This window comes from Nyctereutes procyonoides, unplaced genomic scaffold, assembly GCF_905146905.1.
Source record: "Nyctereutes procyonoides isolate TBG_1078 unplaced genomic scaffold, NYPRO_anot_genome, whole genome shotgun sequence".
Lineage (NCBI taxonomy): Eukaryota > Metazoa > Chordata > Mammalia > Carnivora > Canidae > Nyctereutes > Nyctereutes procyonoides.
The window spans coordinates 29,268,941-29,282,691 of NW_026575140.1; the positions used below are offsets into that span (position 1 = coordinate 29,268,941).

The 13,751-nt window shown below is 45.6% G+C and overlaps 1 protein-coding gene across 3 annotated transcripts in view; it reads left to right on the forward strand.

Moving 5' to 3' along the window:
- Positions 1–13,751, forward strand: part of ACOT7 (acyl-CoA thioesterase 7) — a 102,288-nt gene that overhangs the window by 7,752 nt on the left and 80,785 nt on the right. The window contains exon 2 of one of the 3 annotated variants that reach the window (XM_055306382.1): positions 3,435–3,548. The exons of 1 other annotated variant lie outside the window; for it this stretch is intronic. Coding sequence is in view for 1 of the 2 variants with exons in the window: in XM_055306380.1 (XP_055162355.1) it covers positions 8,473–8,642 (170 nt within the window). In the remaining variant the exon portion in view is untranslated. Of the gene's footprint in view, positions 1–3,434; positions 3,549–8,374; positions 8,643–13,751 lie in introns of those variants that run through there. One more of the 3 variants, XM_055306380.1, reaches the window with a different exon arrangement.

Here is a 13,751-nt window from a genome sequence, read left to right on the forward strand (position 1 = left end):
GCAGGCTCCATGCACCGGGAGCCCGACGTGGGATTCGATCCCGGGTCTCCAGGATCGTGCCCTGGGCCAAAGGCAGGCACCAAACCGCTGTGCCACCCAGGGATCCCTCCTGTTAACTTTAAAAATAAAAATTATTTTATCAGCAAAACTGGGTTTATTCAGGAAAAGCAGAGAATTGCAATTCAGGACATGCAAGCTGTGGAAAGACCATAAGCAAGGCCAACAAACAGAGGAGAGGAACATTATTTTATGGAGAAGGAGATCAGGAGGGGTGGTTCTGAATGAGAGGTTGGTGATGACAGTTTCTCATTGGCTGAGCTGCAGGGGTAGTTGATTTCTTATAAAAATTCAATGTACATCTTTTTCCATTGGGGCCCTTAATTGATGATTCTTTCCTATCAATGATTCTTCTCTGGAAGTCTGTAATTGGCAGTGCTTCCTGGAATTGATATCGAGTGCCATGGATCTCCCTTCTAGCCTGACTCCACTTAGTTTTGCCTTATTAATTTTCATGCCATTTTTGTTTTGGGTTTTTCTTTTAGGGGAGAGAGGGGCAGAGGGAGAGGGAGACAGAATCCCAAGCAGGCTTCACGCCCAGTGCAGAACCTGACATGGGGCTTCATCTTACAATCCTGAGATCATGACCTGAGCTGAAATTAAGAGATGATCACTTAACCGACTGAGCCACCCAGGCACCCTGTGTTTTTTAAGATTTATATATTTATTTATTTGTTTGAGAGAGAGAAAGTACATGAGCAGGGGAGGAGTAGAGGGAGAGAATCCTCAACCAGACTCCTTGCCGATCCCAGGACCCTGTGATCATGATCTGAGCTGAAATCAAGTTGAATACTTAACTGGCTGAGCCATCCACGTGCCCCTGCTTTGTTTTTGATCAAGCTCTTTCTCTGAAAGTATTGCCGATCAAGAGTCAAGGTTTTGTTATTCAGTGGCTTTGTCCCTCAGTGCCAGGAAGGATCTCCTGGCTGGCATGTCCTATCTTGGAGGGGAAGTGCGTGGCAGTTGGAAACCATGTAAGACCACATTTGAGGAACAAGGAAAGTTAGGAGGAAGGACTCTCAGGCACTTCCATCCATGCTACATATTTATCAAGACCATGAGCATTGGAGATCATCTCCTTACTGAGTATCATTTTTACAAAAGTTTGACAGGCAATGAAACACGAAACTTAAAGTATTTGTACAGCAGAAGAAGTAACAACAATTCCAAGTTGTATGGGGTGGTTCTGTACTAGGACTGGAGGTCTGAAAGTAGCGAACTGAAAATATGTATTGGTACTTACTCTGACTTAGAGGAAGAAATTCTCCCTACAGAGGCAAAGCCGGAGTCCTGTATGCCTCCTGGAAGTCACTGCTGAGAGTGGCCACAAGAGCAGGATAGCGAGGGCAGCCCGGATGGCTCAGTGGTTTAGCATGGCCTTCAGCCAGGGCGTGATCCTGGAGTCCCAGGATCGAGTCCCACGTCAGCCTCTCTGCATGGAGCCTGCTTCTCCATCTGCCTGTGTCTCTGCCTCTCTCTCTCTTTCTCTCATGAATAAATACATAAACTCTTTTTTTTTTTAATTTTTATTTATTTATTTTTATTTATTTATGATAGTCACAGAGAGAGAGAGAGAGAGAGAGAGAGAGGCAGAGACACAGGCAGAGGGAGAAGCAGGCTCCATGCACCGGGAGCCCGACGTGGGATTCGATCCTGGGTCTCCAGGATCACGCCCTGGGCCAAAGGCAGGCGCTAAAGTGCTGCGCCACCCAGGGATCCCAAATACATAAACTCTTAAAAAAAAAAAAGCAGGATAGTAAGTACCACGGAAAGAATTATCTGAGGACATTTGGGATGGTACAGAGCAGGTCTAAGCATGAAGTAATAGCTAATGAACTTTTAGTCAAAATAGTAAAACTTCAAAGATGTATTAAAGCAGCATTGTTATCTCAAAATAACTGCTTGGAAAACAAATATTATCCATTAAGATGGCCTATAAGGTTGCAAATTCAGAGACTATGAGTTTGAGTAAAAACCCAGAGTCAAATACTTCAGGTGAAAGACTCCTGTGACTCCTGAATCTTCTAATCCTTCAGAAAAAGCAACTGAAAACAAACTTGTCATGGGATCATGATGAGGCTGTTTCTGAAAAAGGCCATAATCCAAAAAAAAAAAAAAAAAAGTTTCCCTTTTTTGTAGAGGCTTGGGGAAATGTGAACGAGGGCATTATCTTTCCATGAAAGTAAGAGTAGAACCAAACAGCGAGGAGAAGGCACACAGACCTGGTCCAGACATCCGAGGAAAGCTGTCTCGTCAGATGCCATCTGCTTCACGCCTGGGAAGCCTCTGCTTTCAGGTCACCAGCTGGTGTGCTGGTCAGTCAGGGTTTGTTCCTTCCTCTGGATGTGTTGTGTGAATCCAAGAGTCTGTTCCTTGGAGTTTGGTGACACAGGGGCTGGGTAGCAGTGCCTGAGAAGGGCATTTCCAGCAATGTTGGAGAGTCTTTGTGGAAGTGTCTCTTCCAACAGATGAGATCTCCAGGTTGCAATGTGATGCTTAAGGTTTTTTATCTTGGGAATGGTTGGTAAAATGGTGGTTCTACAAAATATAGCTATTTTTAATTTTTATTTTTTTAAGATGATTTTTTAAAAAGGATTTTATTTATTTATTCATGAGAGACATAGAGAGAGGCAGAGACACAGGCAGAAGGAGAAGCAGGCTCCATGCAGGGAGCCCAATGTGCGACTCCTTCCTGGGACTCTAGGATCATGCCCTGAGCCCAAGGCAGACACTTAACCGCTGAGCCACCCAGCAGTGACTTGATCAATATGAAGTTTGAGAGGAGCTACTCAGGTGGGGATAATCTTTTTGAACAGAATTTTAACCCCAGAAGAAGTAGTGTGCTGCCCATAAGGGAAAGGGTCAGGCCAGTGAAAAAATGTATGAATTGTGACTAACACGTATTTATGAGACAGGCAAAGCTGTATAACATCCATTTGTGTGAGCAGGTTTCCCCAGATTGCACTTTGGACAGGTGGGTAAGTAAAGTAGGCATTTTTTGCAGGCTTGTTAATATTTCTCACCAAAAAACAAAATTCTTCACCAATATTAGTTCACGAGCACTATCATTTTGTCAGTGGACCAGTGGTTTAGTGTATGTACAGAGATGAGTGGTGGGAGTTTTAGAATTTCCAGGAGGGCCAGATTGTTATTTGGTCCAAAACCAGAGTTCTCTCTTTTTATTGATCCCACAATGTTTAGATTTCCAATATTGTTTTTCCTTCTCTGGGGCCAATTGTGGGATATCTCGTCGATTTTTCCAAATTATCATTTGGAATAACATCCCTTTGGACCACGGCAGAGACTTGGCTGTTGGTTTCCTTGATGGCATCATTTTTGGCAGAAATGTCAGCGAGGTGATTTCTTTTGGTCTCCAGGGAGTTGCATCTGGAATGCTGAGGAGCCTTAATCATAGCCACAGCAGCCAGCAAAAGTGTGGCATCTGATAAATTTTGGAGATGGGACCATTTTTAATTCTATTCCCATTCAAGGTAAGGAAACTTCACTGTTAACCAACATTCCAAAGTCATGAGCCATGGTGTGCTGAGCATTGGTATAAATGTGGTTTTACCCTTGACCAGCACACAAGGATGGTTAAAGGGGATCCTGTGATTCTTTCTTCAGTGGCCTTAACTAACAGGGTAATTGGTGGCAGGAATGGCTGTGAAGCAGAGGGATTTTCCTCTGCCACAGGGTCTGGACGATGGTCCCTGTTTTTGTGGGTGAGTGCTCTAAGGCATTCCTTTCCCTCTTATTTATGGAGAGGAAAAAGAGAAGTTAATTATTAGGATATCTGAGGGCAGGGGTCTTATTAGGCTCTTCTAAAGGCCCCAAAGCTGTGTTTTCCTGATCTTTCATTTTTTAACTTTTACTTTCATATTTATAGTAGGCCCCGTGCTCAATGTAGGGCTTTGAGCATGTTCTCAAGATCAAGAGTCGCATGTTCTACTGACTCCGCCAGCCAGGGGCCCTTGATCTTTCATTTTTTAGTAAAACATGTATAGATTGAGCCATAAGAGAGGTTTGGCATCCAATTTTGACTAACCAGCCAATTCAAGAAAACTTTGTAATTGGAGCTTAGTTTGAGGTTTTGGGAAGTTCAGGAAGCCTACCTGGATTCTAACGTAGTTCTTGTTCTGAGATCAGGTTTCCTAGTATCAAACCTGATTTTAGCAAACTGCCGTTTTTCTTTGGGGTTTTATGTCCCTTTAAGGCCAAAAGTGTTAACAGGTGGATGCTGTCTTCTTGTGAAGAGGTTTGAGAAGAGCAGTGAAGAAGCGGATCATCTATGTATTATAATAAGTAGAGCCTACAGAAAATTGTATATCATCCAAATTATGAGGTTTATGAGAAGCAAGGACCATCTGTGAAACTGTGAGGCATTACTGTTCAAATGTATTTACGTTCTTCCCAAGTGAAAGCAAAAGGATCTTGGCTCTCCTTATTAACTGGAATACTGAAGATGCACTGCATAGATCAAGTGCAGTAAAAAACTTGCTTTCTCTGGGAACAAATGTCAGCAACATACAGGGGTTAGGAGCAACAGGATGCTGAGAGATAACCATGTTGTTTTTTGCTTGGAGGTCCTGGATAATCCTCCTGTAGAGAACAAGATGGCTTGCTCTTGTCAAGCAGTGGCTTGTGTCAGGGGCCTCTGTAGTTCTTCAGAGCTCCAATGTTGGGAATTAGGAGGCTGGCTGGAGGGGATGCAGGGGCCCATAGTACTCAAGATGGTAGCAGTCTTGGGGCGCCCGGGTGGCTGTCAGTTAAGTGTCTGCCTTTGGCTCGGGTCATGATCTCAGGGTCCTGTGTTCAAGCCCCATATTGGGCTCCCTGCTCAGCGGGGTATCTGCTTCTTCCTCTGTCTCTGCCTCTCTCCCTGGTCATTATCTCTTTCTCTCTCAAATAAATAAAGCTCTTTAAAAAAAGATGGTGGCGGGCAGCCCGAGTGGTTCAGCGGTTTAGCACTGCCTTCAGCCCAGGGTGTGATCCTGGAGCCCTGGGATCAAGTCCCATGTTGGGTTCCTTGCATGGAGCCTGCTTCTCCCTCTGCCTGTGTCTCTGCCTCTCTCTCTGTGTGTGTGTCTCTCATGAATAAATAAATAAAAAAAAAATAGATGGTGGCAGTCTTGGGGCACCTGGGTGGCTCAGTCAGGTGTCTAGACTCTTTTTTTTTTTTTTTGGTGTCTTGACTCTTGATCTCAGCTCAAGTCTTGACATCAGGGTAGTGAGTTTAAGCCTTGTGTTGGGTTCCATGCTGGGCTCGGAGCCTACTTAAAAAAAAATGGTAGCAGCCTTATTCCAATGTCCTGGCTTTTTGCCATAATAGCAGAAACTAGGAGGTTTTGATTTTATTTAGGGCCTTCATCTGCTGGAGTTGAAAACGGAGAATTTTCGTGGATACAAGTGAGCTGGTTTGCCAGATTAGCTAAATTTAGAGTGGACATAGTTTCCATTTCATCCTATTACTTTTTTTTTTTTTTTAGATTTTATTTATTTATTCATGAAAGATACAGAGAGGCAGAGACCTAGGCAGAGGGAGAAGCAGGCTCCCTGTGGGGAGTCTGATGTGGGACTCTATCCCAGGACCTGAGATCACACCCTGAGCCAAAGGCAGATGGTCAACCACTGAACCACCCAGGCATCCCTCATCCTACTCCTTTTAACTCAAAGAAAAATCCCAGTTCCGCCTGTTCATAAACTTAGTCATATGCTCCCCAGGTGGATTCAACATTTAAAGGATGACCAGAATTTTCTTTAAAGGCAATTTGGAGTTGATTATAATGGTCATGAACAGGTTTCACCAGTCTTGTGTGCAAGCCTGACTTCTGTTCCCATCAGCAGGCTGCTATAATTGCCCCATGGAGATTTCCAGCAAGTAAGTGTTCTAGTATCTTGCTGCAAGTTGGGGGTCTCTTTCTTTCAGGATATTCCCATTAGGCTAGTTGCCTCCCATGTTTGGCTTGGTACTCACCTGTGAGCCTGTGGACTAGCTGATATAAATCTGAGAAAGCAAGTTGGTAAGGTTTGAATGACTATTAGATTCTGCAGCTTATGCCCGGGTAGCTCAGCGGTTTAGCGCCGCCTTCAGTCCAGTGCGTGATCCTGGAGACCCGGGATCGAGTCCCACATTGGGCTCCCTGCACGGAGCCTGCTTCTCTCTTTGCCTGTGTCTCTGCCTCTGTCTGTGTCTCTTATGGGTAAATAAATAAAAATCTTAAAAAAAAAAAAAAGATTCTGTAGCTTACCTATGCAGGTCCTCAAGTCACTTTAGGAAACTCAAATTGTGGGTCAGAATTCAGCCTTAGTCTGAGAAGGTAAGAAATATGGACTTTATTTGGATCCTAAGACTTACCTTTAAAGGGGCACTTTTTTTTTTTAAGATTTTATTTTTTTATTCATGAGAGACACAGAGAAGTAGAGACATAGACAGAGGGAGAAGCAGGCTCCTCGCAGGGAGCCCGACGTGGGATTCAATCCCTGGACCAAGATCATGCCCTGAGCCAAAGACAGACGCTCAACCGCTGAGCCACCCAGGTATCTCAAAGGGGCACATTTTAATAGGTTCAAGAGAGACTCGGAGGAAGAGGAAGGTAGGAGGTGGTGGGACCCTGGATGTGGTCGGGGCATGTCCTGAGACAGAGAAGATGGGAAAGGGAAGAGGAGACCTCAGGAGCCTCTGTGTCCGTTTTTTTTTTTTTTTTTTAAATTAAGATTTTATTTATTAATTTAAGTAAACCCTACTCCCATTGTGGGGTTTGAACTCATGACCCTGAGATCAAGAGTCACGTCCAGAAAGTATATTTTGCAGAGGCAGTTCTAGATTCCTGATAATGTTCTAGACCTTCAAAGTGCTGATACCAGTAGGTGTCCTGGTTTTAGAGCCATGGCTGTCCAGTTTAGTTTGAGAAAGTAAGTTTGGGGAGATTAAAAGTTCCCATAATGGCCATGGAAGTTCTAAATTACATTCGGTTAATTTGGTCCATTTAGTTAGAAGTGTGCATGGCGGGGGGGGGGGTGCCTGGGTGGGTCAGTCGGAGGACCATCTGCCTTCGGCTCATGATCCTGGGGTCCTGGGATTGAGCCTTGCGTTGAGCTCCCTGCTCAGTAGGGAGCCCACTTCTCCCTCTCCCTCTCCCTCTCCCTCTGTTGTTCCCTCTGCTTGTGTGTGCGCTCTTTCTCTCTCTCTCTCTGTGTCAAGTAAATAAATAAAATCTTTTTTTTTAAATAAATAAAATCTTTTTAAAAAGTGCTCATAAAAAAAAGTGCTCATGAGGAGGGATTATAGTTTTTAAACATAAAACCAACTGTGGTCCCAGAAGTGGGGGACAGCACCCCCAGTTTTGATGATGGGGACCCCATCTCCTTGAGGTTTGTCTCTAGAGCACACAGAAAAATTCCTACACAGCACAGTTTGAACAGGAAAAGAAATCAGAACAGAGGGCAGATGAGTGAGTACTCACTGAAAGGTCAGAGCCCGAAAATAGATCCTGAATGAAGTCAGGCAAGCTCAAACACAAAGACAGTGGCACTTGAAATGTGGGAGAAAACTTGCCCTCACAATCCAGGGTCAGCAAGGAAGCGGCAAGCCCTCCTAGCTGGCTTTGGGGGCACTGCCACCTGTGTGTCTACTGGCCTCAGGGTTGCTAGGGTTGCCCCTGCATCCCACTTCTGATCCCCAAAGAATGGCAACCTTAAAAATACAAAAGTCAGTTATTTTACCAACAAACGTGGGTTTATTTGGAAAGAGCAGAGAGTTGCAATTTGGGACAATCGAGCTGTGGTAAAACCGTGGGCAAGTCCAACAGACAGAAGGGGGAGGGTTATCAGGGAGCAGAGGGGGGAGCCTGAGAGGAAGGAATGGATGTCCACCAGAAAGGAGCAAGGGCTCCAGGTGATGGTGGCCTTTCCCTGGCTCAGTTGCAGGGCTGGCTGCATTCTTGTGGAAGAGGCAGCATGCACCAGATTTCAGCTGAGGATTCTTTCCTGGAAGCTTCTTTTGTCGGCATCTGTGATTGCTGTGGAGTGGCACAGCTTCCCCTCTAACCTCCTGACTCCATTCAGTGGGTTTTCCTTTTATGAGTGGTCATGCTGCTACTCCACAGACAGGCTGTGGCCCTGTTGTCGCACTCCCTCATTTGCTCGGGAGAGAGCCAAGCTTGATGATCTCAGGCCCGGAGTCATGAATTCCATGCATCACTGGGGTTGTAAAGAAGCATCCTGTGAGACGCTTCCGGAAGCAGAAGTGCCAGTTTGACCGTGGACAGAGGAAGGGCGGTCCTAGGAGGAGGCCACCGGGAGAGGGAGACCTGCATTCCTGTAGGGAGGACTCTGGGCTGGTCAGGCCTGCTGGCCAAACGGGAGTGGAGGCTGCTAGCAAGCCCTGTGCTGGCAGCTGGGTAAACTTGCTGTGAAATGAAGCTTCTTGTCTATGCTCTCCGCCTCCGTGCGCTCGCCAGGCAGGCAGCGACCTGGGAGCATCTGGGGCCTCGGAGCTCCCAGCGCCCTGGGGAGAGATGCTGGGCTTCCACGAAGGCTTTTATAACCAGGTCTGATCTGCTGTTTCGAGCCTGTGTCACTCCAAGGTAGGGTGACAGGGACATTTCTGTGCCCACTGCAGTGGCATCTTCCACTCTTGGTGTCCAGCTCATAGGGCAGACTGAGCCTTGGGTCACATGACTCAGGATTTATTGTTAATCAATTGAGTGCTGGGTGTTCAGTGAACTGCTTGATGGAGCATACCCACTCACATGTTCATCTGGAGTGGAGGATCTAGCATGCTTTTCTGCCAGGGACCAGTTGAAACCTGCCAGGCTTTGTTGGAGGACATGGGCTTTCAGGTTTGGTGGGCTCCGGGCTCCGGGCAGCTGGCACCTTGGAGGGGTTGAGCAGGTGTGGAGATTGAAGCACTGTGCCTGCCAACAGCTGTTCCGGCTCATCACTCTCTGGGCACGCGCTGCTAAGCAGTCTGGGGATGTGTGCATTCTGCTTGTCCCCGCAGGGAAGGAGTCAAGCTGGAATTTTGGACCAACAGGTTTGTACAGGGCAGGGGGAGCTGTCCTTGCATGGTGGGCTTATCTTCAGCAGCGTCACCTTGTGCTGCTTTCCCAGGCCTTCCTGTGTTTATTTCAAACTTTTACAGAAACTTTGTTCAGTGGATGTATTACCCCCCTACTTTGTACCAGCTCTCCTGACACGTAACCCGTGTTCTCTATGACTCACCCACTGAAGTGTACAACCTCACCAGCAAAATAGGTTTATTTGGGAATAGCAGAGAATGACAACACGGGTCAAGCAAGCTACTGTGAAACCACTGGCAAGTCTGGAGAACAAAGAGGTTGCTTTTATAGAGGGAAGGGGGAGCTGGGAGGGCTGTTGTAAACTAAAAGTCCATTGGAGCAGACTGGGAGGTGGAAGTGTGGTGGCTTCTCATTGGCTGCATTGTGACAGTCTCTCACTGGCTGAGTTGATGCCTGAACCTGAGCGCCTCTCTTCCTCCCGCCGGGGTACTGGGGTGGTCCCGCAGGAGTGGTGTGGTGGGGACCTGTGGAGACTTCTCTTCCGGATGTGGTTGCAGCTGACCAGTTGGGTGTGAGAGCGCCCCCTGCTGGCCTGTCGATTCCGTTCTAAATGAGGCTTTATTTATTTTTTATAAATTTAATAAATTTTTATTTATTAAATCCCCTCCACTCACTAATCTCTATTCTTTCTCTATCGGTTTGTCTTTTGACATTCCAAATAAGTAAAATTGTGCCATCTGGTGTTTTGTGTCTGGCTTCTCTCACTGAGCATCCTGTTTTCAAGGATAATCTGGGTTGTAGCAGGTGCCGTGCTTCCTTCATCATCCACTGTAGGGGTACATACTGTATTTCATGTATCCATTCATCAGGTGATGGACATTGCTGCATTTCCACCTTTTAGCTGCTATCTATAATGTTGCTATGCGCACTCCTGTCCAAGTCTTTGTGTGGGCGTATGTTTTTATTTCTCTGGAGTATATACCCACTGTGGCTTAATAAGAAATATATATTTGGAAAAAAAAAAAAGAAATATATATTTGATCTTTTTCCCTGGGTCCTGGCACAGAGTTCCTAAAACACTTGAAACTTCCTGTGTGAGAGTGTCTTTGGTGTGTTGTTGAGATGAGTGGTGGCTGGGAGCCCACGAGATAGCTTGAGGATGAGGGCCAGTAGCCAAGATGGCCCAGGCGTAGCTAGAGGGTCAGAACCTTCAGTTCTACCTCCTACCTGGATGTGGGAGGAGGGAGGGCTGGAAGTTGAGTTAATCACCAGTACCTCCATAATGGGACCTCCATAAAAATCCCCAGCAGTGGAATTTGGAGATTTTCCAGGTTGCTGAACACATGGAGGTGTTGGAAAGGGAGGTGTGCCTGACTCCCACTCCGTGTCATGTCCTATGAGTCTCTTCCATTTGGCTGTGCCTGAGCTGTATATGCTTTATAACAAACCGGTAAATAGGAATAAAGTGTTTGCTTGAGTCCTGTGAGCTGCTCCAGCACATTATCCAATTGGAGGAGGTTTTTGTAGGAACTCCAATTTATAGAGCCAGTTTTTCTGAAGTGCAGGTGGTCTGGGACTTGGACTGGCATCAAGGTGAGGACAGTTGAGCCCTTGAACATGGGTCCTGCACTAACCCTGGGCGGTTAGTGTCAGGACTGCATTGAGCTGTAGGACATGCAGCCAGAAAAAAAACCCTGCGCACCAGATGTCAGAGGTGGTGTGAGTAAAACCAGTTGATCTGGGAGTGGAATTGCTGGGTCCTATGGTTATTCTAGAGGTAAGCTTTGGAGGAGCTGCCAGGTGTTATCCAGCCTGGCCATTGTTTTGTTGCCCTCCCCAGCAGTGTCAGAGGGTTCCACATCAGTGCTAGGTATCTGCCTCTTGGGTTGCAGTTGTCCTGGCCTAGTGGGTGTGAAGTGGCATCTCACTGTGGCTTTGATTCCTTTTTTTTTTTTTTTTTTAGATTTTATTTATTTATTCATGAGAGATACCGAGAGAGAGAGAGAGAGAGAGAGAGAGAGAGAGAGAGAGAGAGAGAGGCAGAGACACAGGTAGAGGGAGAAGCATGCTTCATGCAGGGAACCCGACATGGGACTCGAGCCCGGGTCTCCGGGATCACACCCCGGACCAAAGACGGCACTAAACTGCTGGGCCACCAGGGCTGCCCTGATTCCTTTTTTTTTTTTTTTTTTTAAGATTTTATTTATTTATTTGTGAGAGACACAGAGATAGGCAGAGACAGAGGCAGAGGCAGAGAGGGAAGCAGGCTCCCTGTGGGAAGCCCGATGTGGGACTCTATCCTAGGACCCTGGGAACATGGCCTGAGCTAAAGGCAGATGCTCAACCACTGAGCAAGGCAGGCATCCCAAATAGGATTGGTTTCTTAATTTCTCTTTCTGCTAGTTCATTATTAGAGTATAAAAATACAACAGATTTCTGTATGTTAATTTTGTATTTTGCAACTTTACTGATATCACTTATTAGTAGTAATAGTTTTTTGGTGGATTCTTTTATTTATTATTTAAAAAAAGATTTTATTTATTTATTCATAAGAGACACACAGAGAAAGGCAGAAACATAGGCAGAGGGAGAAGCAAGTTCCCTGCAAGGAGCCCAATGTGGGACTCAATCCCAGGACCCTGGGATCACCACCTGAGCCAAAGGCAGATACTCAATCACTGAGCCACCCAGGTACCCCTTTTTGGTGGATTCTTTAGGGATTTCTCTATATAGTATCATGCCATCTGCAAATAGGGACAGTTTTATTATTCCTTACTGATCTTAATGCCTTTTATTTCTTTTTCTTGTCCGATTGCTGTGGCTAGGAGTTCTAGTACTGTGTTGAATAGAAGTGGTGAGAGTTGCCTTGTTTTTGATCTAAGAGGGATAGCTTTCAGCTTTTCACAGTTGAGTATGATGTTAGCTGTGGGCTTGTCATATATGACCTTTATTATGTTGAGGTATGTTCCCTGTATACCCACTTTGTTGACTGTTTTATCATAAATAGATATTAAATTGTGTCACATGCTTTTTCTGCATCTATTGAGATGACCATTCAGTTTTTATCCTTCATTGTGTTTTTTTTTAATTTTTTAAAATTTATTTATGATAGTCACAGAGAGAGAGAGAGAGAGAGGCAGAGACATAGGCAGAGGAGAAGCAGGCTCCATGCACCAGGAGCCCGACATGGGATTCGATCCCAGGTCTCCAGGATCGTGCCCTGGGCCAAAGGCAGGCGCCAAACTGCTGCGCCACCCAGGGATCCCTCCTTCCTTGTGTTAATATGGTGTATCATATTGATTGATTTGTGGGTATTGAATCATCTTGCATCCCTGGATTAAATCCCACTTGATTGTGTTTATTGACCCTTTTAATATATTGTTAAATTTGGTTTGGTAATATTGTGTTGAGGATTTTGCATCTCTGGAAAACATATTACTGATACTCTTAGTCCAGCCTACCCAACAATAATTTTTTTTTACTTGATTTTGCTTTAATTGCTTTCATGTACCTACTAAATTTTTACGTTTATTTTTATGTAACTGATAGAATATAGAATAGAATACAGTTAAAGAGTGGAGTTAATTTTGTAAGAAATTCCAAACTATCTTCCACAGTGGCTGCACCATTTTTGCATTCCCATCAGTGAGTGAGTTCCTGGGCTCCACAGCCTCCATACATTTGGTATTTTGTCTGTGTTCTGTATTTCGGCTATTCTAATATGTGTGTAGTGGCTTTAATTTGCAATTCTCTACTGATTTATGAAGCTGAGCATCTTCTCATGTGCTTATTTGGCATCTGTATGTCTTATTTCATGAAGTGTCTGTTTGGATCTTTTGCCCATTTTCAAATTGAGTTGTTATTGTAGAATTTTAAGAGTTCTATATTTTGGATACAAGTCTTTCATCAGGGGGCACCTGGGTGGCTCAGTGATTGAGCGTCTGCCTTTGGCTCAAGTTGTAATCCTGGGGTCTTGGGATAGAGTCCTGCACCAGGCTCCCTGCTGGGAGCCTGCTTCTCCCTCTGCCCATGTCTCTGCCTCTCTCTGTGTTCTCTCAGGAATAAATAAATAAAATCTAAAAACAAAAAAACCCAAAACAACAAAAAAAGTCTTTCATCAAATACGTGTTTTATAGATATTTTCTCCCAGTCCTTGGCTTGTCTCTTTATTCTCTTAACTGTGTCTTGGTTGGTTTCTTCAGCTGGCCAGGGGCAGGAGCCAGGCCTTTTTCTAGGTGACAAGGAAAAGTGCCACAGCTTCCAGGAGCTCTCAGCTCTGCACTCAGCTCCATGTAACAGGTGAAAAACAGACCCTGGTGGTATGATGGCTGACTTCGGGACAGTGGCAGGTGTGACAGAACCAAGACCAGACCCAAGACTGTGTCTCCTGGGCCCACTTGCGGTGGGCATTTCCTTACTGCCTCTTGCAGGAACCTGCCAGTGTGGTCTGTGGGTTGTGCCCCATGGATGGGCTGTTTGATGCCTGGTATGTTGGGTGGGGCTGTGGTTGTAGAGGCTGAGTTGCTCCCCTCTCACCTTGCTCCCTTCTCTGTCAAATCCTGCTCACCCCAGAGCCATTGCCATTGACTGTCTTCAGTGGCAACCTCCTTAACATTCAGGGGAGTCTGAGCACCCCTGCACAGGGAGACTCAGGGTGGCCACAGTGGCAACTAG